This window comes from Coturnix japonica, chromosome 13, assembly GCF_054131305.1.
Source record: "Coturnix japonica strain WE chromosome 13, WE-NBRP24, whole genome shotgun sequence".
NCBI classification, from domain to species: domain Eukaryota; kingdom Metazoa; phylum Chordata; class Aves; order Galliformes; family Phasianidae; genus Coturnix; species Coturnix japonica.
The window spans coordinates 7917847-7943886 of NC_140675.1; the positions used below are offsets into that span (position 1 = coordinate 7917847).

At 39.8% G+C, this 26040-nt stretch overlaps 1 protein-coding gene across 6 annotated transcripts in view; it reads right to left on the bottom strand.

The window, feature by feature from the left end:
- Positions 1-12479: 12479 nt before the first annotated feature.
- The window catches only part of CPPED1 (calcineurin like phosphoesterase domain containing 1), a 62893-nt gene continuing 49332 nt past the window's right edge, over positions 12480-26040 (bottom strand). For all 6 annotated transcript variants that reach the window (XM_085513748.1, XM_015876444.3, XM_015876443.3 and 3 more), the window contains one exon: positions 12480-15527. In XM_085513748.1, coding sequence (XP_085369874.1) covers positions 15274-15527 — 254 coding nt within the window. In that variant the 3' untranslated portion in view covers positions 12480-15273. The remainder of the gene's footprint in view (positions 15528-26040) is intronic.

Sequence of the window (26040 nt, forward strand, 5' to 3'; positions counted from 1 at the left end):
GACATTAACTATAGGGTAAAGGGAACAGTTGTGTTTTCTGACAAGTTCTAGGTGAGAATGCTTGAATGATATCTCAAAATACAAAATCTATTTGAAGAATGTATTGTCCATATTCTAAAGTGAATCAATGTTACCTCATATGTAAGACACTACAAAGAACTTTAAAATTTGTTTGATACATATTATGTGTTCAGTAACATACACATAACATTTGATAAACCATAGTTCAATGTAATAATGGTCTAATTTACAACTATTTAAGGTTGTATTTTAAGGTAAGGTAAGGTTGTAATTTAAGGTAAAGAAATTAAACCTCTTCCACATATTTTGCTTGATACTAAGTATTAGGTATTAAATTCTCCCAGTTCCTTCGCTTCTTTTATGCTGTGCTTGAGGAAGTTTAATGTCCAGGAGCAGAGATAATGTAAGACATTTCTGAGTACAGCTCTTCCATACAGTTTGATACCAGGTCAAGTAATCAAAACAGGATATTTTGAAGTATTACTAAGATTTTAATTTCCTCCTTCTTTGATGTCACTTAAAAAGTGGCTAACAATTCAGCACATCAAAATGTTTTTGTTTTTGAATAATGTTTAAGGCTTTTAAAGTCTTAATTTGAGTGAAACTTGATTTTACTTTGCAAAGGCTGTAAGAATATTCAAACTCATAAAGGTTTTTTTTTTTTTTTTTTTTTTTTTTACTAAAAAGCTTTCTTTGATAAATGGTTATTTTTATCAAGACTTCCAAGTGCATTAAATTGCATTAGTCATGTCTTGTTCTGTACTAATCACCAAAATATTAGCTTCTCAGGGCTGAGCTGCAATGTACTTGAATACTCAGTAATATGCTACTGTCATGGTACCTGTTTTCAGGGAAGATTTTGTCTGTGGGGAAAAAAAAAAGTCTATTGATCTGTCCTTTCTTCTTTTTTTTCTATTATTAAGCCTCCAAATATGGAGAGCTGGCTGGACAGTTCCTCACGTTATTTCCGGACACAGACAGTAATTTGAAGTATTGGTATTAAAATCTAAGTTGATGCCATTTGTGTCTGAATCCACAAACTGAGAACCTCCTAGAAACTCAAGATACACCATTCCCTCTACAGTGCTTCAGTGTGCCTTCCTGTAAGAGTTTCCATGCACAGCTGGAGGCTCATTTAAGTTCCTGCAATTGGAACACTGGACACAATATATTTTTCTAAGTCAAGGATGAGTATAAACATTGAAGAAAACGGCTATCTAAGTTTCCTGCTGAGAAATACGTGATACTGTGGGATGCAGTATGCACTTGCTAGTTTTTTATTGCATTTTAAAAAGACATATTTCAGGTGTATATTCCACTTTTACCTTGACAATTTTTGCTAAAGGATATACTTCAAATTGCAGCTTCTCCACCTGTCAAACATTCATGCATTTTTTTAAGCAAACAGATGACTTTGTTTAGATAAACTCTTTCCTGTGCCTTGTTGAATCAGGGGATTCACATATGAGACCAGAGAAGGCAGTGGGGTAAGTACAGAAAAATAAAGATGTGATCTTTATTGTTAGTCATTTAATTCATCTTAAATTGTAATTACAGTTTAATTGCAAATATTTTTCCCTAAATGTATACAGTAATTTTGACAAGTACATGCTTCACTGTTCTAATACAGAAACTTCTTTTAGTGGCATATTTCTATAGCTTGCTATTAACACAGATGTAAGAAAGAAAAAGAGATAAGCATCTGAGAAGACATAAAACAGTGATATAGACAACCCAGGAACAGGTGAGATCAAAATAAATTGCAGCAATTTATATTCTGCTTGCTAAATTTATATAAAGAGGTATAAGATAAAATTATCATCTTCTCTCTTAGTACATAATACTGTAAATTCAGAAGACCTTACCCTTAATTATTACATTAAGCAGGTTACAAGCTTGATGACACTTTCAGAACTGTTTTTTTCTCTTTAGGATACAATTCTAGATATCTTCTCAGACATTTTTCAGCAAAGAAATAATCATTTTTTCAGCAAAGCCTGAATAATCAATTGTTTCACCTAAATGAGCAAACCAACTCCAACGCTGGCTAGCTTTAATTAAGAACGAGCTCAACCTCTATAGTCCAGACTCCAGTTGTGGCTGAGTCAGATTTGATTGTAGATCTGGACTCTGAATCTCTCTCAGATCTCTGCCTTGATTATGTTTCCTGGTTTACAGCCAGCTGCAATTTTTTTTTTTTTTTTTTTCTGCTAAGGCTCTGTCAGGCAATGTCCTAGTTATGAAACATTATCTTCACTATGTTTAAGTTCCCAAGAGGACTGAATCTACACCAGATTTAATTAAACTAGGATTGCTGTTCAGCAGATCTTAGTGTGAAAGTGAGATTTCTAGTAGCTCAACTGCAGTTGGTGGCTCGAAGTGAAGCGGCTTTCACATTCTAACATTGTAGGAAATACTGAAATAACACCCCTGGATCACACATCCTGGAGTTTGCGTTGCAAGCTCTCCTTACAACCAAATCTTTGAATAGCAGCAAGTTCGTTTAGGAATAGCATGTCTTTGAATATCATTACAGGGACTGCGTAATCAAATTCTATAACAGTATCCATCCTCCGCTTGCAAAACAAAATAACAGCAGAATTTTGTCCTAATGAATATATTGATAAGGAAGACCTTAAATAATTTCTTATTCTTCTCTGCAATAAATTTAGACATCTACTTATTATGTATGTTAACAGTATCTTCACTAATGATCTGGATGAGGACATAGAGTGCATCACTGGTAGATTTGCAGATAACAACCATCTGGAAGTGTTGATCTGCACAAGGGTAAGAAGGCTCTACAGAGGGATTTGGATAAACTAGATTGCTGGGCTGAGGCCAAAGGTATTAAGTTCATGAAGACCAAATGCAGTAGTTCAGGCTTGAAACTGAGTGGCTGGAAAACCGCATGTTGGAGAACGATCTGGGAGTGCTAGTCAACAGCTGACTGAACATGAGCCAGCAGTTTTCTCAGGTGAACATGCAGACCAAAGGCATCCTTGGCCTGTATCAGAAACTGTCTGCGCTCAGTCAGGATAAAGAGCTCTCAATTTCGTGTAGCATCAGGATAATCTGTCTTTATTGTGTTCAGCATACATCTTATATAGCATTCACTTACAAACAAGACATTCCTGTTCCTCTAACAGTTCTTCTAATCAGTTAATTGGTCCCAGCTTCTCCCAAACAACATTGATAAAGGATGAAAGGTTCCTTAAGAATAACAGGATTAACAGTGCATATCAATGGAACCTCCTGTCCAGCCTTAGAAGCAAACAGACACTGCTTGCTCTTGTCTCACAGTCTGGTCTCCCAGGGTTTCACAGTGATAAGGCCTACCAAAGAATGTGATAAGCTCTTTGGTGACTTGCTCACAGTTACATCTACCCCACAATAAACAGCACAGCCAGCAGGAGCAGGGAGGTGTTCGTTTTCATGTACTCAGCTCTGATGAGGCTACCCGTCAAGCGCTGTGTTCAGTTCTTGGCCCTTCACAACAAGAAAGATGTTTAGGCCCTGGAGTGTGTCTGAAGAAAGGCAACAAGCTGTGAAAGGTCAGTCTGGAGCAGAAGTCTTATAAGGAGAGGCAGAAAGAACTGGGATTGTTCAGTATTGTCATGGTTTAATAATTTTGTAATTTTTGCTATCAGTATTCCACATCATAACATCATATAAAGCATGAATAATTTTACTGAATCTGCAACTTACAGAAGAAGACTACATCTCCCAGGGAACAACACGATAGGTCACGGGACCTGGACTCTATATTAACTCGGTTGCAGAACAGACTGACGTCTTTCGAGTTCTGGCGTTCAGGGGAGTGTGTGGGAGCCTTCAGCCGTTCGCCTAGATTCACAGTAGGCCTCTCGGTTACGGGACTCATTCTCTCTCCTATTTTGCTTGATTCGTTAGCTCAATTTTCAATTATATTGTATTATATTGTGTTATCCGGTATTTCGATATAGTATTTAGTAAATAAGTGTGCCTCCTTAGATCGTTGCCGCTGTTTTCTTTTCCTAATTAACTTTCTCCTTTTGGCCCAGGGCCCCTCCGGGGCCCACGGCCCCCTGTCACGGACGCAGGTGGATTTTTCGTTCAAACCGTGACAGATTTTGGTGGAGAATGCGGGCATATTGAGTTGCTGTTTTTTTTTCTGTGTTTTCTTCTGTTGCTCTTTTAGCTTTTAACAGAGCTACGAGTTTTTTACCCTGTTAAGGAGCTATCTTAGGTTTGCGATTCTGCACCTGCGAGCTTGACCTTGAAAGTCCAGGCGGACTGCCAATACTCCGGTATATTTTATAAACACTGCTGAGCTTTGTTTTCTTTTACTTTTTTTCTCTCTATTGGAGGAAAAAAAGAAATGTTTTCTCTACTAAATTTGTTTTACCAGGGACTGAGTGCCATTGGTTCCTTTTTTGAGACGCTCCGAACATATTGGGTCATGTTTAAGCTAGCCACTTTTTCTTATGAAGCTATACAATTGTATAATGGATTGAAAGCATGGTTAGCAATGCTCACTTCGTATCTGCATACAGCTCCAGAGGGAGCAACTAATGCAACTAATTATTCAGAAATGGTGATTTTTAAGCATGCCCCTCTTTCTTTCTATGAATCCTTTATGCAGTTTTTGAATGATCAGTGGGCCACACTCTTAATCTCCCTGATCTTATTGTTGATTATTGTAATAATCTCACTCAGTATCTGGATTTATAACATCCGGAGGAAGTCTTCCCTAGAACCAGAGAATACTGAGTGGCAGGGAGTGTGGAGAGGCTTTGAAGAGATTCTCAAAGGACAGACATCTTCAGTGTTATGGAGCTTCACTCCTGAACACTTGAAGAATCCTGAGAGTTTGATTGCATATTTGAGGCAGGAATGTTGTGGCTCAGGCAGATCTCAGGAGGCACAAATGATTTTGGGCCTAGCTAATGCTTATCGGGCCTTATTCAATACCATTCCTGAGAGGGAAGTTTTTGAAGCTGAGAGAGAGAGTCTCAGGGCCGAGAAGGAGAGTCTTAGAGCTGACGCAGAAAAACTTTGGACTGAGAAGGTAGAGAGAGAAAAAGCTTTTGAAGCTGAGAGAAAAGATCTCCTGTACCAACGAGACTCAACCTGGTACGAGAAAGAGAATCTTTGAGCTGACGCAGAAAAACTTTGGGATGAGAAAAGCTCCCTGCAATCCCAACACAACACTCTCCAGTCCGAGCACAGCACCCTCCAGTCCGAGCACGACACTCTCCAGTCCGAGCACAGCGCCCTCCAGTCCGAGTACAACACTCTCCAGACTGAGCGCGATGCCCTCCGGACCGAGCACAATGCCCTCCAGACCGAGCACAATACTCTCCAGTCCAAGTATGACGCCCTCCAGTCTGAGTGCGGCACCCTCCAGGCCAAGTATGATGCCTTCCAACCCAACTGCGACACCCTCCAGTCCGAGCACAACACTCTTCAGTCTGTGCATAATGCCCTCCAGTCCAAGCATAACGCTCTTCAGACTGAGCACAATGCCCTCCGGACCGAGCACAATACTCTCCAGACTGAGCACAACGCTCTCCGGTCCGGGTACAATACTCTCCAGTCCAAGTATGACGCCCTCCAGTCTGAGCGCGGCACCCTCCAGCCTAAGCACGATGCCCTTCAACCCAATTGTGACACCCTCCAGACCGAGCACAACACTCTTCAGTCTGAGCATAATGCCCTCCAGTCCAAGCATAACGCTCTTCAGACCAAGCACAATGCCCTCTGGACCAAGCTCAACACTCTCCAGACTGAGCACACTGCCCTCCAGGCCGAGCATAACGTCCTCCGGCTCGGGTACAACACTCTCCAGTCCAACTACAACAGCCTCCAGACTGAGCTTGGTGCCGTCCAGTTTGAGCGGAACGCTCTCCGAGACCAGCTATGTGCCCTCCAGGGTGAGTTGAATGTATTTAACCAACTACCAGGGGCACATGTAGTCCAATTTGGCCAGCCACTGGGGGCGCATGTAGTCCAATTTGACCAGCCACCGGGGGCACATGTAGTTCAATCTGACCAGCCACCGGGGGCACATGTAGTCCAATTGGACCAACCATCGGGGACACCAGATACAATGTTGGTTGCCCCTGTAAGAGGGCGAAAGACAAAACAAGTTTCAACTCAGTTAGAGAAAATGCAGAAGGAGTTAGAAGAGCGGAGGGAGTTAGGAGAGCAGGACTCAGGAGACTCAAGGGACTCGGGAGAGCAGGGGGAGTCAGAAGACCAGAAGAAGTTGGAGGAGCAGAGGATGTTAGAGGGGTATAAGAAGATGATAGAGGAGCAGAAGATGTTAGAGGAGCAGAAGAAGTTAGAGGAGCAGAGAAAGTTAGGAGAGAGGAAAAAGAAGGAGGGTTACCTGGAGGAAATAACACAAGCATCAGGGTCAGGGTCAGAGTCAGAAGAGGAGCCAAAAGCTAGTTTTTCTTTACGAGAATTTCTCAAGTCCAAACTTATAGATGGGGCAGCCTCATCAAAACAGTTGCCACCATCAACACCTGGGAATCTTGATAGAGCAAAAGGTGAGCAAAGTATTACGACCATTATTGATCGATCTTTTAAACTGAGTGAAATTCGAGATCTAAAAAAGGATTACACACGTCAGCCAAAAGAAAATATGGTCACTTGGTTACTTCACTGCTGGGACAATGGTGCCAACAGTGCGTGGCTCAATGGCAGTGAAGCTCGCCAACTGGGTAGCATTTCCAGGGACTCACGTGTGGACAGAGGTATTAGCACATGCCAAAATCGGTCCTACACCCTCTGGAAGCGGATGTTGATAGCGGTAAGAGATAGATTCCCCTTTAAACGGGACTTGGAGCCTGAGAGAAAGAAATGGACTGATATTGAGAAAGGTATCCAATTTTTGAGAGAAAATGCTCTGGTCTAAATGCTATACAGCCGCGAGTTCAATCGTAATGATCCAGACCAATTACATGATCCTGAAGCAGTCCGCGTTCCACGACAAATGTGGCGTGACTTTACAAAAGCAGCTCCAGAAAAGCATGCCAGTGCACTTGCATTAGTATATGGCAAAGGGGACAGGAAACCCTTTGTGAATGAACTAATTGGCAGACTTCAGGAACTTGAATTATTTATAAGCGCCACAGAAGTTAATCTGTATACTTCAGCCATTGTCAAAATTGTGGAAAGGTTAAACGAAATGGAGGGAACACAAAATGATATTATTAACAAATTGGCTAATGTGCCTGATGTAGATGAATCCACGGTGGTACAAGATGATGGAAACCGGGATTTCCACAATCGCCCATTGAGGAAGCTAAACAACATGAGTTCCTCTCGACCTGTATCATCGAAAATCTCAACCATTAAAAAGAGACGTCCTCGTATTCAAGCAAATGACAATGATAAGTCACCTCGAATCAACAATGAGACTACACGTCTTGCCTTGTTGCTTTTCCTCTGTAGTCATGGGGAGGACATGAAGAAGTGGTGTAATTCATCCACTTCTGCACTTCAGGCATGAGTGAAAGAATTACAAGGTGAAACAACTACCAAGGTGAACTCTTCCAAGAAGGGGAGAGTTCCAGTTGCTGCAAGTCAACGAGGTAAACAATAGAGGGGCCCTGCCCCCAGCCAGGGGGGGGAAAGGGACAATAGAGTATACTGGACTGTGTGGATTAAGTGGCCTGGCACATCTCAACCACAGAAATATAAAGCCTTGGTGGACACTGGTGCACAATGCACCCTAATGCCCTCAAGTCACCAAGGGACACAACCAATATATATCCATGGAGTGACTGGGGGTTCCCAAGAATTGACTATGTTGGAGGCCGAAATAAGCCTCACTGGTAAAAACTGGCAAAGACACCCTATTGTGACTGGTCCAGAGGCTCCATGTATACTGGGAATCGATTACCTTAGGATGGGATATTTTAAGGATCCCAAGGGGTATCGATGGGCCTTTGGGATAGCTGCTGTAAACACAAACGGTGTTAAGCAGCTGTCAACTTTACCTGGTCTGTCAGATGATCCTTCTGCTGTGGGGTTGCTCCAGGTAAAAGACCAAGAGGTACCAATTGCCACCAAAGTGGGTCACAGACGGCAGTACCGCACCAATAGGGACTCATTGCTCCCCATTCACAAGCTAATTCGCCAATTAGAAAATCAGGGAGTGATTAGAAAAACACACTCGCCTTTTAACAGCCCCATATGGCCAGTGCGTAAAACCAGTGGGGAATGGAGGCTGATGGTAGATTACCGTGGCCTGAATGAAGTCACACCTCCATTAAGTGCTGCTGTACCAGACATGCTAGAACTCCAGTATGAATTGGAGTCAAAAGAAGCTAGGTGGTATGCCACCATTGATATTGCTAATGCCTTCTTTTCCATCACATTGGCTGCAAAATGTAGGCCACAGTTTGCTTTTACCTGGAGAGGTATTCAGTATACCTGGAACCGTTTACCTCAGGGGTGGAAGCACAGCCCAACAATTTGCCATGGATTGATCCAAGCTGTTTTGGAACAGGGTAATGCTCCTGAACACTTGCAGTATATTGATGACATTGTAGTGTGGGGCCATACAGCAGCAGAAGTTTCCAAGAAAGGGAAACAGATAATCCAAATTCTTTTGAAAGCTGGTTTTGCCATTAAGCGCAGCAAGGTGAAGGGGCCTGCCCAGGAAATCCAGTTCTTAGGTATAAAATGGCAAGATGGACGTCGTCACATCCCAGCAGATGTGATTGACAAAATCACTGCTATGTCTCCGCCCACAAATAAAACAGAGACCCAATCTTTTCTGGGAGTAGTGGGCTTTTGGAGAATGCATGTCCCAAACTACAGCCACATAGTGAGACCCCTCTATCAGGTAACACGGAAGAAGAATAATTTCTCATGGGGTCCTGAGCAGCAGCAGGCTTTTGAGCAGATAAAACAAGAGATAGCCCGCGCCGTGGCCTTGGGGCCAGTACGGACGGGACAGGATGTGAAGAACATCCTCTACACTGCTGCTGGAGAGAAAGGTCCCACCTGGAGTTTGTGGCAAAGAGCCTCAGGAGAGACCCGAGGCCGACCCCTAGGATTTTGGAGTCGAGCATATAAAGGGTCTGAGGAGCGCTACACTCTGACTGAGAAGGAGATCTTAGCCGTGTATGAGGGGGTTCGGGCTGCTTCTGAAGTAGTTGGGACAGAGGTTCAGCTTCTTCTAGCACCTCGCTTGCCAGTAATAAACTGGATGTTTAAAGGACAGGTTCCCTCCACCCATCATGCTACTGATGCCACTTGGAGTAAGTGGATTTCATTAATTACTCAACGAGCTCGAATGGGAAAACTCAGCCGTCCTGGAATTCTAGAAGTGATCATGGACTGGCCTGAGAGTAAAAAAATTGAAACACCACCTACAGAAGAGGTATCATGTGCTAAAGAGGCACCACCATACAATGAGCTACCAGAAAATGAAAAGAAATTTGCCCTATTCACAGACGGATCATGTTGTATTGTAGGGAAGCATCGCAGATGGAAAGCTGCTGTATGGAGCCCCACATGACAAGTTGCAGAGGCCACTGAAGGTAAAGGAGAATCAAGTCAATTCACAGAGGTAAAGGCTGTTCATCTGGTTTTAGATGTGGCTGAACGGGAGAGGTGGCCAATGCTTCATCTTTATACTGATTCATGGATGGTGGCAAATGCCTTATGGGGGTGGTTGCAACAGTGGGAAAATGATAATTGGCAACGAAAGGGTAAACCTGTTTGGGCTGCTGAACTGTGGAAAGACATTGCTGCCCGAATAAGGAACATTGTTGTAAAGGTGCGCCATGTAGATGCTCATGTGCCCAAAAGTAAGGCTACTGAAGAACATAAAAATAACCATCAAGTTGATCGAGCTGCCAAAATTGAGGTGGCTCATAGACTTGGACTGGCAGAACAAGGGTGAATTATTTCCTAGCTCGGTGGGCCCATGAGACTTCAGGTCATCAAGGAAGGGATGCAACATATAAGTGGGCCAGAGACCGAGGGGTGGACTTAACTATGGATGCTATTGCTCAGGTTATTCATGATTGTGAAACATGCGCCATAATTAAACAAGCCAAGAGGATGAAACCTTTTTGGGGGGAAGGGCGATGGCAAAAGTATAAATATGGAGAGGCATGGCAGGTTGATTATATCACCTTGCCACGATCTCGCAATGGTAAGTGTTATGTACTCACCATGGTGGAGGCAACCACTGGGTGGCTCGAAACATACGCAGTACCCCATGCTACCGCCCGAAACACCATATTAGGGTTGGAAAAGCAAATCCTGTGGCGGCATGGCACTCCGGAAAGAATTGAATCAGATAATGGGACCCATTTTAAAAATTCCCTTGTAACCACTTGGGCTAAAAATCATGGCATTGAGTGGATTTACCATATTCCCTATCATGCACCAGCTTCTGGTAAGATTGAACGATTCAATGGGTTGTTGAAAACTATGTTGAAAGCAATGGGTGGCGGAACATATAAAAACTGGGAGAACCATTTAGCAGAAGCCACCTGGTTAGTCAACACTCGAGGATCTAGTAATCGTAATGGTCCTAACCAATCCAGTTCCCTACGTACCGTGGAGGGAGATATGGTTCCTGTAGTACACATAAAGAGCGTGTTGGGAAAGACAGTTTGGGTCCTTCCAGCGTCTGGAAAGGGCAAACCTCTCCGGGGTACTGTCTTTGCCCAGGGACCTGGGTGCACGTGGTGGGTGATGGACAAAAATGGGAATGTTCAATGTGTACAACAAGGGAATTTGATGTCGGGGGAGTGCAGCCAATGATTTTCCTGTAGATATATAGGTAGAGTCTCAGAAAATATTTCAATTAGGTACAGAATAGTTCAATTAGGTATAGGACTTAAGATAGAGTGGATTAATGTTAAGGAAACACTTTTTCTCTATATACCTTGATTAGGCATTCTGTAAGCAAGTTTTCCATCTGGACTCTATATCCTGCACTGGCCATGCATGTGTAGAGCACACATGGAAAGAAGTATAAGTCAAAAGGAAATCTGCTGTGGTGGCTGGGAAAGGATGAGTGCACCTTGATGTGGGGGACGCCCTACTAGCGCTGCCCTTCCCCTCTACCGCTGACATGTTTTCCTTTTTCTGGCAGTTTTGCCATTTTCTCAAAATTAATAAATAGTAGGTTAGGTTATAGAGTTTTGTTCTCAACTTAGGGATTTGTATGGAATAAATATAAATTGTTGAGAAAAATAAGGTTGCTGATTATTCACAATTATACATATGAGTGTGTATGTATGTATAAACATAATGTAATGATGTAGAATAAGGGGTGGAATGTCATGGTTTAATAATTTTGTAATTTTTGCTATTAGTATTCCACATCATAACATCATATAAAGCATGAATAATTTTACTGAATCTGCAACTTACAGAAGAAGACTACATCTCCCAGGGAACAACACGATAGGTCACGGGACCTGGACTCTATATTAACTTGGTTGCAGAACAGACTGACGTCTTTCGAGTTCTGGCGTTCAGGGGAGTGTGTGGGAGCCTTCAGCCGTTCGCCTAGATTCACAGTAGGCCTCTCGGTTACGGGACTCATTCTCTCTCCTATTTTGCTTGATTCGTTAGCTCAATTTTCAATTATATTGTATTATATTGTGTTATCCGGTATTTCGATATAGTATTTAGTAAATAAGTGTGCCTCCTTAGATTGTTGCCGCTGTTTTCTTTTCCTAATTAACTTTTTCCTTTCGGCCCAGGGCCCCTCCGGGGCCCACGGCCCCCTATCACGGACGCAGGTGGATTTTTAGTTCAAACCGTGACAAGTATGGAGTTGAGAAGGCTCAGGGGAGACCTTATAGCTCTCTGCAGCTCCTTGTGAGGAGGTTGTAGCAAGGTGGTCAGTCTCTTCTCCCAGGTAACTAGCAGTAGGATGAGAGGTTGTGCCAGGGCAAGTTCTTGTATGTTAGGAAGAATTTATTCTCAGAAAGTGCGGTGAGGTATTAGAACAGGCTGGTGGAGTCATTCTCTATGGAGGTGTTCAAGGGAAGATGTGGCACTGATGGAGATGGTTTAGTGGTCATGGAGCTGATGTGTTGATGATTGGACTAGATGATCTTAGAGGTTTTTTCCAACCTTTATTGTTTTATGATTATAGCAGATACCTGTTTCTGTGAGGTCCTGAGACCTTCATTGCCCAGATTGTTTTAACCAGTGCGTTGACTTATGGCTAGCGCAACCAGATTTTCTTCCCAGAGTATGTATAATAACAGGACAGAGAGAAACAAAGACTTACACAAAACCCAGGGACTAGTTAAATACCCCAAACTATAGCAGGAGGTATAACTACTTTTTAAGGACAATTAAGGGAAGAATTATTTTCTTGGATGCTAAATGAAAATAAAAAAGGGGGGGTGGGGAGAGGGGGAGAAAGGTAGGGAAAGGGGAAGAAGACCAGAAACGGTAGCAATAAATGTAAGCACATAAAGTTGTGTTGCTATAATGTTGTTTAATAGTACAGAAATGTCATGGGTTATATTCTAGTTGCAGAGGAAGCTGTGTGTTTATATTAAATTTCTAGGAACCCAAGGGCAAAGCAAGGTAATTAAAATGTTTAAGAATTAAAAATAAATTCCAGAAGCTTCAAGTAAAATACCCTTAGCTGATTAGTGGTACAATGCATCTTTAATGAGAAACAAATTAGGATTGCATGATTTCTTAGGAGGATAAGGGGAGGCATTAGATGTCTGCACTGATGTTAAGAGAGCTTAGAAATAATCTGACAGCGTGACCTGGAAACTCTTATACTGCCTAATATACAGGTAAGAAGAGTAGTGAAACAGTTTTCAGTGAAACTGGAAGTGAAGTTTTGTCATAGTCCCATCACTTTTTGGATGTGTTTTGATTCTTCCCTTTGATACATATACAAGTCTCTATTTTTGTCAAACCATTAGTGTGTTTCAAATGTAAACTAATTTATATAAAAAAGTTCAAGCTGTAAAATTTAGAATTAATTTTGAATGAGACACCTTGGAAACCACTACATCCTGCATTTGTCCACAGCAAACAAAATTCTTTTAAAAACAAGTCTCAGAAATTCACATTAGGGAAAAAAGAAATCTCAGTTAACCTATTGCAACAGTGTACAAAATGAAAAGAATAGGGAAAAAAATCTATTAATTTGACAGATCAATTACAGGAGAACTTAGAAATCTGCAGTCTGAAGAAAATATCCTGAAATGTGCTGAGTAAGTACAGTAATCCCTGTTGTTGGAATCTTATTTTTGGTAAGGAACCACTTCAGTTTTACTGTAGTAAAATGATAGATAAGTTGTCCTTATGCACTCTGTCCTGTTAGTGCCCTCTTGGCTTCAGTGCACGTAGTGTGCCAAATGAGCCATATTCATTTGCAGTAATATTAGCTTTGTCTCATGCGTATCTGAACACAAGTCATTGGTTTTCCAGTTGGTGTGCTGTTGGCCCATTATTCAGGAAGTTCCTGGACAGGGTAGTTGCTGTACTTGGGACTGGTGGTTTTGTTTCATTAGAGCAGTAGAAGATAGCTTTCTGCATACCTATGCCTTTTCTTTTTAAATATGGAATCGGGAGATAAAGATTTGCATATGCACAGATAATCCTATTACCTATTAATTTAACAATACTATGCCTTTCTGAACAATATTTGAGAAAGATAGGCATGCATTTAGAAGAGGGTTGTTTTAATTGCTGGCTACCCAAAAGTGGAATAATAACACTATCATTTTAACTAGGATGAGGCTTTAATGAGTCTCCTAGGAAAGGAAAAGCTGATGATTAGTAGAAATGTACTATAAACTATCCGCATTTGACAAACAGCTAGTGGAAGAAATTACTTCTAGAGAAACAAATGAAAATGTCAATAAAAACAAAGGTAATGCTTTGAATTGTCTGTTTTTTTTGCTTTCCTTTTAAAACAAGTGCTGTATATGTTTTTCTTGTTGCTTGAAAGTATTTTGGTTTGCCTCTGTTCTGCACTTCTTCTGCAATTTTTCCTTCTGAAAATAAAGTTACAGAGTTCTATTGTAACAATACTATTAATGTTTTCACAGTTGTTGAAAGACCACCTCCTGAAGTTATGTTTCTAGGATCTCCCAGGACTCACATTTTAAGTTAAAATTACATCCTTTAATAAACAGGCATATGGAAAAAGCACTTCCTCCATTCAGTTTTTCAATACAGTACCAGAGCAGGGAGTGTACTCCTTGGTTGGATTGTCTCAGGTCCCTCTGCTGAACTTCTTCAGCCTTAAGATGTAAACTGTCATATTGAATAGCAAGACTGGCATCATGACGTTCCTGAAACCTTTAATAACTTGTGATTACTAAATATAATCTGTTCAAGACTAAATGTTAACAGAAATCAGTGGTTTCAAAGATACATGAGTACACAGATTTTAAAATAATTTTTAACTATTAAACTAATTAACTGCTTAACTTCCAGTGAAACTACCTGCTGGATGTTTAGCTAGCCCTAGGTATTCACTCCCATTTCCCAGATGTTCCCTTAAAAATGAGGCTGTGAAAGCATTAAACTAATCAGAAGCAGCAGGAGATTAAAAGAAAAATAATTTTCCTTTTTATTCAGACATTACCTATGCTTAGTTTGTTATCATGAGATGGTAGCTCATGTTGGTACTGCTCACTTGCAGCTACAGGTCTAAGGAATGACAATGCATGTGAGTACACGTAAAATGAGCTGAGTGCATTGTTTTTTCACTCGGTATTGTTTCTGTCCTTCCGTCTTCAGGTGAAAAAGCTGTGCTACCTGTATATCTAGATGACCTCAGGGAATGGGATGTAGTGTGTTCATGTAAGGATGCAAACATAGAGATATGAGTTAATTACATGTTTTTTTTTCCCCCCTCTTATTTAATAGTAAACAAAGGAGACATAAATTGCCAAAAAAATTAGGTGGATTACAGCACCTAAATTTAAAACTCATGACTTTTTTCAAGACTTATTTCAATGAAGAAGACATATATTCATGTTTTTAAGATTCAAAGGCTATAATATTTCAACAAGACACTTTTAAATTGCATTTAGAAATTGGAGTTCTCCATTTGTCTAAGAATCAGAAAATATCAGTATTCTGCACAAAATTTTCTATCCATCTATTCCAACTTGTGAATATAAAGCAGTAATCTATGCTAATTTAATGGTGTTCAAATTCAGAAACCCAAGCTGTGAATGCATAACTGGATGTATCTGCTGTCTTATCACAACTTGCTCTCAAGAACAACTTGAGTTAAAAGGGATTTGACATAGACTGATTTTGCTTAGCAAGCATATTCACCATCTCTCTCTCCAAGCCTTGGCTGCTTAACTCATCTAAACTGTAGTATCTATGAACAATCTTTTCCTCCGTGACAAGAACCACTCGAAGCCCATGTTTATCTTCTCCCAGCTGACACCCTATTGCTGATGAAACCACCATTTCCAGTCCTCTGTAGCACCCTCCAGCATTTCTGTGGTAATGTCCAGAAAATACAGCTTTAACACCTGTTTAAAAAAAAAAACAAAAACCATATATTTAGTTAGCATTTGCGATTCATATATAAAATGCATTTGTACTGACAGGCACTGCTGAAGTTGTATTACATCACTACTGGGGTTGTAGGGAAAATTCAATAGTAAGTACAGGTTTCATGATTACCTTCAGTACTTAGTGGTTCATAAAGCAGGAAATGAAAAAGAAACCATTTAGCTGAACTTGCATTTTAAACAAATAATTAGTTAACAACAATAAATTGTAACCATAATAAACAATTAGTAAAAAGATTGATGTTATGCTCCACTAGCTTTTTTTAGGGTTACTGGATTCCCACAGCTTCATGCTTGCTGCATGGTGTTTGTCATCTTGCTACACCTTCTGGCTAGAAAGAAGGAACACACCAGAGGAAACTGATTTAAATTAGGAAAAAAAAAAGTAATAAATAGCTGCCTGAAGAACTATGCTATGGAAGTGTAAGCTGAAAGCTAAGAACTGTAGCTGTATTTGTCAATACGCAGAAAATTCAATAAGGCGAACCTAAAGCTATTTATCCAAGGCTAGCAACCTTAAAAAAAAATGTTCAGAACAAAAACCAGGTAATTTGTAATCTATCTTCAAAGACATTTAGGGTTTAAGAAAAGAAGCCTAATGTGCCATTCCATGCTTAACACAAAAGGTAGTGTGCATTTAGTCCTGATCAAGTGGTTGTGCAGAGAATGGGTCATTTGTGAGTGACAAAAAAAAAAAAATAAATGCTAGGAACAACTGATTTTGACTTCAGACACAGTGAATGCTGGAAGAGATTATTGGCAATGTAAAGGCAGAGAATCATGACTAGGAACACAGTTATAACTTCACAAGGAAAGACTCATTTCTTCAGCCATAATACCTTTCAGCTTTTCTTCCACAGTAGGTTTTGACTCAGTTCACTGTTGTTAAATGATAGGAAAGTAGGTGAACTTGTCTAAAGACAGTGGGCTACATTTGTCCTTTGCTTTCAGGGGAGATAGGCAGTGATTTGAAAACTGATGTAAAATACATAAACTAGGATCAATCTGTAGTTAAAAATTAAGCAGCTTGGAAAGCAGAATATAAATTATTCTTCTATGCGCCTGGTAAAAACTGGGAGATGCCTTCGGTATCTCCCAGTGAAAACTGTGCCCAGACTTCACTTTTCAGGTATTCTTTACTTCCAGAGTAATTCATTCTTGTTAGTTGTGTTAGAATCTGTTACATCTTGAACAAAGAAACAAACAGGTCACTGCTGTGTATTAATAGAAGTCTAACTGATTATTTATCTATTTATTTATTTTTTTACTTCAACAGTACTTTGTTCACTCAGCTGCATTCCCCTCGCTTTCATTAGTGAGCATAGGAAAGAAATCTGAACAAATCAATGCAGTAATACTGAAATGACATGCAGGCAATTTACTTTGCTCTTGCTTTTGATCTTAAACATAAAAAGAATCTTAAGATCTGAGCATTCAAATTTAATTTATTTCTTTTAGATGCTTTTTTAAAGTACTGCTGACAAGTTGCCAGCAATCTACCTTTGACCCCAGCATGCATTCACACACAAAACTTGTGTTTTTCAAACCCTGTGAGAACAGAACAATGTTTGTCCTGGCAGGCCTCACTTTAGTAACCTCCTTTAAGGTATGCTCAGGTCATTTAAATGCAATCCAGAAGATCTACCAAGGTGCAGCCCCTTCCCAGTAAATAAACTACAAACAAAGAAAAACAAAAAAACAAAAAAAAAAAAAACAACACAGAAAACCAGGAATTAAGGAGAGCAGTGATTTGTTTTTCATCCTTGACTTCTAAAGTTGTAATTGGGAAACATTTTGATATAAAAGCAGTAGGAAATAGTAAAACAAACAAAAAACCTTACTGTGTAAACGAATGTCCAGAATCTTCTCAAGCACTCATTATTTCATTTTTAGGAAATACATGCTGATTTGAATTTAAAAGTGGATGAAGGTTTTACAGTATCTATTAGTCAAAAGAGCATTACCTATTATAGTAACACACCTAATACATCATTAATTAAGAGCAAACTATTAAGATCAGAATAAAGTAAATAACTATGTAGTATTAACAAGAAAACAAAAAATCCTGCGTATTACCTCTGCGATCATCACAGCCTGATATTAGACTACCTGACACTGCAAGTGGGAACAGACTACCAGGGCCAGAAAGGCCTGAGCTGACAAAGTCATTTTTCATCAGAACAGGACTGAAAGCCAGGTCATACTTGGGACGGAAAGCTTCAGTGCAGCACACCATGTCATGCTTCATCTGCTCCAAAACCATACCTGGATCACGCAAAAATCTAAAAACAAAATGAGGTTCGGGCCTGCACACAAAACAGAGTTTTCAGAACCATCTATTTGCAAAAATATTAATCTCTGTTTAAAAAAAAAAAAAAAAGATTTGAAATTCTGAAATTGCTTCTGACCGCTTTCCTCATGTAACCCAGACCAGAATATCAGCCTGAAAGCAATGGAGTTATACGTGAAATGTTCACCACTTACTGATGCTAAAATATTCAGTAAAATCTGAAAGAGAACTAGCCATGCCGTTGCCTTTAGCCTGCTGTCTATTTTGCTTCCAACCAGAATCAGATAAAGAAAATTGTTCATAACATTAAAGGAAACAACATGCTGGACATCATGCAGAAGGCAGTTTGTTAGCAGGAGAAGCTCAGGTTAGTTTGAAGGATTTTCTAAGTGCAGCATCTCCTTTCTGCAAATTATAATTTATCACTCTGAGGAAACCCTTTCGAAAAACAATTTTGCAACACCAGGGAGAAGAGGTCAGCATGGTTAAGACATAAATGCACTATAAAGAGAACAAAGGCATTTAGCTGTGTCACAGATAATTCCTAGGAGAATTAATACGTCCTGGTTAAAGCTTATTGTCAAACTGCAGCACAACAGATCCAGACTTCCCTCCCTTCCTTGATACTGCATTGCTCCTGTATTCTGTGGTGTAGACAAATGTGAGGAGGTAGAAGACTGGGCATAATTCCATTTTTTTTGCAGAAAGGGAACAGGAAGGTAGCTCTCCTAACAGCACAACGGACAACCTTGTCTTTTGCAGAAGCTCCTTTGACCAACCTTTCAGTTCAAGGAACAGTTCCACAATTAGTGCATTTTATACACTGGTGTCACGGAGTTCTCTCTAGTGCTCACTTCGGGACAGAGGGCACAAACGCGGGGCAGCAGGAACAAAAGCCCCCTCCCCCCTTTTCTCTAGCGGCACAGCGCGGCGCGGCCCGGCCACGTGCGTTTAGGGAGATGGGGAAGGGAGATTGCAATTAGGTCTAGCAAAAAATGAAGGAGAAAAAAGGTGATCTGAGAACGAACGACAGTTTAATAACCTAATAACGCTAAACAACAACAAGAGAGTTTCAACAAAGAGAATACCAAGTCCCCAATCTCACCGATGGAGCTGTGGAAGGCAGGAAGCTCTGACCACGTTGTCTCCTCGCAGTGAGCCGGGCCAGCAACCCCGTCCCCTTCCTCACTTCCCCTCCGGTGCCCCTCCCCACATGCCCATTTAAGGCAGTCCACAGAAAAAAAACTTGTCCCCTTTACTCCTATTATTAGGCATGGTGTTCTGATGTGGAATACCAACACCAACCAAATTGCAAAACCATAACAACTAGATAGCCCTTTCCTTCCCTGTTATGGCAGGAGTGAGAAGAAAAAGCACTGCTGCAGTACAGGACAAACATGTTTTGAACCAGGGGCTCTGTGTGTGAGTGAGGGGATTGCTACTTAGGCCTTTGAGCAGGGCAATTTGGGATAACAGCAATTTGGGAGAACGTGATGCTACAGTCCAGCAGAAGCATCAGTACCAGCACAATGCACGTGCTTTCAAATGCCCTAGTTTAAAAAACATGTGAATAAAATCAAGTGTCATCTTCAGAAGATCTCACATAAAGCTCACATTGTTCTGTCACAAGCATCTTCCCACAAAGTTGTATTTTATTAACAGTGACTTGCTCTTTATTGGCAAGATTTCAAACACCAAGTCAAAAGTCTCCAGCTTCTGGTAGTCTGAGCTTATAGAGTGGCAGAGTACAACACCTTTAAGGAATAAACAAAGTGGTACAATGTACATGGCAATATAAATGAGATCTGAAGTGAAAGCATGCACTTGCTTACTAACAAAGAAGAAAAATAGATCTCCAGTACAACAATAAGATTCTGCAAAATGCATCTCTTTTCCCAACTTCCTGAAAAGCTGGATGTTTCTCAGTTTAACAATTCAAGAAAAACAGGTTGAGTGCCAATTTCAAAGAAAATCCAGATGTGTTGTTTGCAGAGGTATAAATAGGCTAAAACAAGACAGAAAACAATGCTCACATTTACCTTGAAATACTGAAAATTAATTTTCACAGAATTATCAAGGTTGGAAAAGACCTAGAAGATAATCTAGTCCAACCATTAATTAATTAATTTTCATGAAGATACACACACCAGGAAAACACTCTTTCCATACAAAACCTGGATATTGGGCTAGTACTCAGACTTGAAAGAGTCAAAACCCCAGGGCTGTCTGAACCTAACATCTGTAACACAGCTCATGGCTTGCTTCCAAAAACCCCCTGAATTCAGAAGTTGTTTTCCAGCTATTTTCCTAGCATACAAAAACTATTTTGAAGCAGGTTTCTGTATCTCAGTGCAACTGGCTCAGACTCAGTTGGAAGCCAAACTGCTCAAACCAGCACTATGGACAGTGTAAAAAATACAGGAAGAAAATTACCAATATAAAAATAAACCAAAGAAAAGCAAGCACATTTTCCAAATTAGGAAGAGAAAGCCTGGCGTAATCAGCATCGGCAATCAGTAGCATACTTTATTTAGACTGAGCCTTCAATTAAATATATGCTTTTCACAGCAAAAGCAAATGAGACTGTAAGAGAAGGCTAAATTAGTGGAATATGAATGACATAATAAATATGTAATGAGTTCAGTACAGACCTTCCTTCTCCTCCAGTGCACACTGTAGAGATTTCTGTGGGGAAAAAAAAGGTATTTCTGACTGGACAGATGGCCCAGATTATTACCCTTTAAGAGCTGGCTAATGAACAGTTTATAAAAATAACTCCAGACACAAACCAGTGTCCATTGCATTTCATTTACTGATTCACGGCTTCAGTACAGACTGCAGGTGAAATTCAAAGCAAACAAAGGGAGGTATTTCTTCATGTAGCACTAGCTCTTAAAAGGTGTCTCTTACCCACAGATACCTGTGAAAGCTGAGAGTTATCGAAAAGCAGCTGAACAAATAAAATAAAAATAGCACAACTTTGATAATGTGATTTATTAAGTCTCTGAAAGAAACATTGTTGAAGATTGGATGTGTACTTGAAAGTAATTTTATGCACTTTTATGCCCTGTGCTCTGCCTAAAGACCAGAGAAGGAGAAGCACAGGAGTGGGCAACATGGACCATCATTCTCATCTAATTACTCTGCTTTTACGTTAGCTATTTCAGTTAAGTGGCAAAAATCAGCTTAAAGGAGAATGATGCCTATTTAAAAATCACTAGCTTCACTAGTCAATCTAATCATGGGCTGAAGAAAGAATACATATTAAGAATTTGCCTCCAAACTGCAGGAGCCAAATAAGAGCAGTGGTAGAATCAAAACGGAAGCAAAAAGATGGAGAAGCAGTTCCGTAAGGAAATGAAACCATACTCAGTGAAACACCCGAAAGTTATCAACACTCTTTGGTACCCTCCTGGAGCTTATACAAGCAGCAGAACAAATCCAAGCAAAGAACTACTATATCCCAAGCTTCTGTAGGAGACTCAGAGTGTGTGCATATATGTATGCTTCTACATGTAGATATGTGTTTTTAAAGGCAGAGTTTCTGGCAAATACAAGCATTTAAGTCACAAAAATAAACTGATTTTGAGCACCTCCCCTAGAACATAATGGACTTTTCTTTATTCCTTTCCTTTATAACATGCAGCAGCTTTTTAGACTCTTGGACGATGTGCTTGGTTCAACAGTAATATCTGTTCTCAGAACAATTCTGCACTCCAAAATAATGTCCTTTCAGCTTCCCTACAAGAGCACTGGCACTTTTTGCTCTACCTCTTTTCTCTCCTCTGGGCAAGTGATGTATATCATTTTTTCAAGCCTCCAGTGCTACAAAGCAAATGATAATATTTGGTAGTCTTTGTAAGCAAAATCTCTCCTGTAAAATTAAATTGATTTTTATGTTATAGCCATGTGATAAGCCCTCACATCACCCCATCTGCCAAGCAGGTAATAAAGTAGCAAACAAGATGTGAAGCACCAGTCACAGCTCCATTAACAAGACATGTTCAGTGCTCAGGTAGTTCTCAGATCCTGCTCTACAAAAATCCCAATCCCACCAACAGAGAAGGAAATATTCCACCTGGTAGGTGTCAAGGGATAAGCAGCCTTTGTTTTGTAACCTCTCCAGCCTTAAATAAATAGCAACATTATGAATTATTTATGCAGCCTTTTAGAAGCTCTGTATTATTCTACATTCTTCATCAGAGGTGCGCTCTGAATAATACAGAACTGAAACGTAGTATTACAGCTCACAGCACCATGAGAATCTTAGTTGGAAACACTAGATTGTTAGTAATTGCGAAACTAGAAACTTGCAGGAAAACCACCTTAAAGTTGCTTTATCAACTAAAAAAATCCAGAGTTTGATGCAACTGGTAAAAGCGGGAGACAAACTTTTTAACCACAGAATATCCTGGGATGGAAGGAATCCAGCAGGGTCATCAAATCCATCCCATGGCTCCACACAGGGCCAACCAAATGCACCTCCAACTTCAGCAACTTAGAGCCATGACCATTTCCCTGGGGAGGCTGTTCCACTGCCTGATATCCCTCTGGTGAAAAGCTTTTCTTGATACCCAGCTTGGGCCTCCTCTGACGCAGCTTCGTAACATTTCCCTGGAGTCCTAGCCTGCAAAGTGTATCTACGACAAACTAAGTTTTATGTAGGACAACACTGAATGCAGTTATGTAGAGAAGGCCCTTAGCTGCACTTATGTTTCCTGTATAGCCAGAGAAGAGGCAGCAAGCACAGACAGAGGGTGACTGCAGACCCAAGATGGCTAAATAAGCCATTGTGGGTGCAGTCTGTAGAATGTCTTCCCATGCTTTGGGTTAATGTTTGTGAATGCCTTTTGTGGCCTGTCAGTGGAATTTGTTTATTGATTTTGTTGTTTATTTTCTCAATTTGAAAGTTAAGCTTTCTACTATTTGATACAAACTCCAGACTATCCTGGCTTGCTGTGTGCTCTTAAGGATTGAAAAGAAGTTTTCAATCAATCAAAACTACAGCCCAAAGGAGAAAACAGACTTCAAACATTCATTTATCTAAGAACAAATGTTATTTATTCTTATTATGGATTATACTAAATGTTTTGCAGTATTTTCTTGATGAATTTCTGAAAAAATCAAAAACAACAACAACAAAAAAACACCAAAACAAGTGTGTATCTATCTATGCGTTATGTTGTCATACCTAGGGCACAATCTTAAAAAAAACAATGTCCTTAGATAAATAAAATACAACAAATTTGGTCACTATACCTGTACAATGAACACACATTTTCATTATGTGTTCATAATTCTAGACACTGAAATTGAAAATATGTAAATCTGCATTATCTTAAATACTGACAGTGACATATGAGCAAGCACTAAGATTACTCACTTGTGTATAGGCTCTACTAAAATCAAGGTCTCAGTGGCAAGAAGAAGAATCCTCTTAGATTACACAACAAAGAAAATAATGAAACACAGCACATGTTGTCTGTAACTTGCTTTAATTTGGTACACAAATATGTATCACCTGAGGATGTTCAGAAAGCTGCTTCTCCCTTTAATATCACTCTTATGTAAAAAAAAATTCTAAGAGGAGCACATATCTATTATGCTCTTATAATGAGTAAAGATGTTAGAAGTTACAGCAATTAGAATCACCAAATATAATGAAAAAATAGAATAAAGTTAGGCTTTTACTTTTTCCTGTGTGTATGAATTACAGTGTTTTCCACCACACCTGAACAATTATTTTGAAGACATTTAGCTGAATTTATAACTTTTCAATTAAAAAACCTGGATGCTATGAGGACCCATGAGCATTATTTAATATGTATTATCTTGCGATTCTGAAAAAATACTCTTGCCCTCAATAGCCAACTGTTATTCATCATCTTGCTCTGAACCATGAATTCTTTTATCAGTTTTGTTGTTGATAAAGGAGCTATCAGCCTAGGTTTCATTCAAAGTCTTAAACTTGTTTGTAGGTTGCTCTGAACGTGATGTCTCCTATTTATTTCCATGGAAACTACAGCAAAGAACCCAGTAACACTTTGATACAGCAGTTCTCAGCTACAAAACACTATACTTCAACAGAGTCAGCACCATTAGGTGTACATTTTTACTACTGATGAACAAGAGCCCGCATGCTGTGCTTGTAAAAATCTGTACCAGTGAAAATGACTGCCACTGCTGAAACACTCACCTACAGCCCCCAGGCTCACAGCCTCTGTTCTCCATAAATGTTCACAAGAATCAATGAAAGTCCATGAATGTCCACTTTTTCCACATGGAGGAATTCAGTTCCACCCCTTTGCTCCACCCACACTCCCATGTCAGGCGCCATTCTGTCAGAGTGCCCCTCTGCTGCCATCTGTCACACAGCAACAGTGCATCATGGAACACTGGTGGAAGATTTAGCCCCTGCTGTCATCCCACCAACAGCTGCCTCTGTCATTAAAGGCTGACATAATAAAGCAGGAGGCATTACTTTCAGAGCAGCCCTCATATTTACTTCATTAGGGTAATTATTACAATGTTGTGTTACACGTACTAAGGATTTTCAGTGTGTCAGTGATGAGTCTCAGGCAACAACTGTTTAAAAATCATCTGTAGCTCAACAAAAAAACCCATATCTTACTGGTCGTAGAAAATGGCCGCAACAGGCTAATTAAACTACACTTGGATGAGACATATAAGAAAGAGTTTGTCTTCTACTGCAGAAACTTGAAATTTTAACACCATTTTATCATATTCAAAGAAACAAGGCATGCAGATCAGATTTTCAGCTAGAATAGTACCCAGATTCCCTTTTCCCCTCTCCAGAGGACATTTATTTATAACATCACTAGAAAATTCTGAAGTACTGAATATGCATTTCACATATCAGAGCAGACCTCACCCCCATTCTAAAAATTGTTCACACAACCTTTGACAACTGAGGCTAAACACTTAGTAGTTATAGAAATACGTTTTCATAAATGTATTCTCAAATGATAAGGTACTACTTTATGGAGTAGATTTTCACTACCACTGACATCAGTTTTTTCCAAGGATATTACTTGTTATAATTCATTTGAAAAAAAAAAAATAAAATGAGATTAGTAAATTTACTTAGACATGCTGATTACAAATATAGTTTAACTTTGCATAGTAGTAATACATATTTACAAGTGCCAGATTTTCAATTAATAAATATTGATCATAAGGACGTGAATTTATCTTTAATTACCTCAACTGTTAAGGACACTTCTAATGTGAGAATGTAATTCAGTACTTTGTACCAGATGTAGCTGGTACAGCTAGTCTTTTATCTCTGCTTGCATTGAGGGGATAATTTAACCAAAAACATTCTGTAATGTGTAATTATTCTCTTCTAACCACTTACATAAGATTTGGGTTCAGAATTTTAAACAATTGTTTTCTGAAGCTGCATACCTCTAAAGCCACTGTGTAACACCACCATACTTCAAATATTTGTTATTTCCCCCCAGAAAAACATTTGGCTTTGTTTATGGAAAGACTGAAATCCTTAGAATGTCCTTCCTTTCCTGTCTGTCACTCTCTCTTTCTCTCTCTGTGTGTGGCGGCTCCATGTTTGATACCGTAAACTTAAAAGTATCAACATGAAGACTTGATAACTGGAATAACTCCAGGTCTGTTCCTGAGTTATTAACAGACATACAGAGCACACCCTAATAACAGGGCATTTTCAAAGCCAACAAGCCCTAAAATATACACATTACATTGGATATATTGAAATGTTTCATAACTACACGCGGGTCTGCCAAAGTGGTTGGAAACTCTGCAAGACAGCATCATGATAAGCAGCACAGGGAGAGGTGGAGAGTGCGAGAGCAGGAGGTAAAATATTCCGTGAAATAAAAAAGATACAATCTCCCTTTTTTTGTAATAAAACCAAAATCCTTAATCAAAAAGCTATGTCCAAAAATGATATCTTTATAATATCTTAATACAAATTATAAGGCATGCTCAGCACATCTCCTTATGGGGAAAAAAAAAAAAAGCAGTCTCGTAAATCTTAAATCTTCAAATGTCAATCCCCTGAAGAGCCTCCAGATATTTATGAGTTTTGGCCCTACTGATTGGAAACAGGAAGAAATTCAGAGCTTGGAAATTAGACTGGTTTTGGATGAGTTCTAGCTTAACAATTACATTGTAAATTAGGAA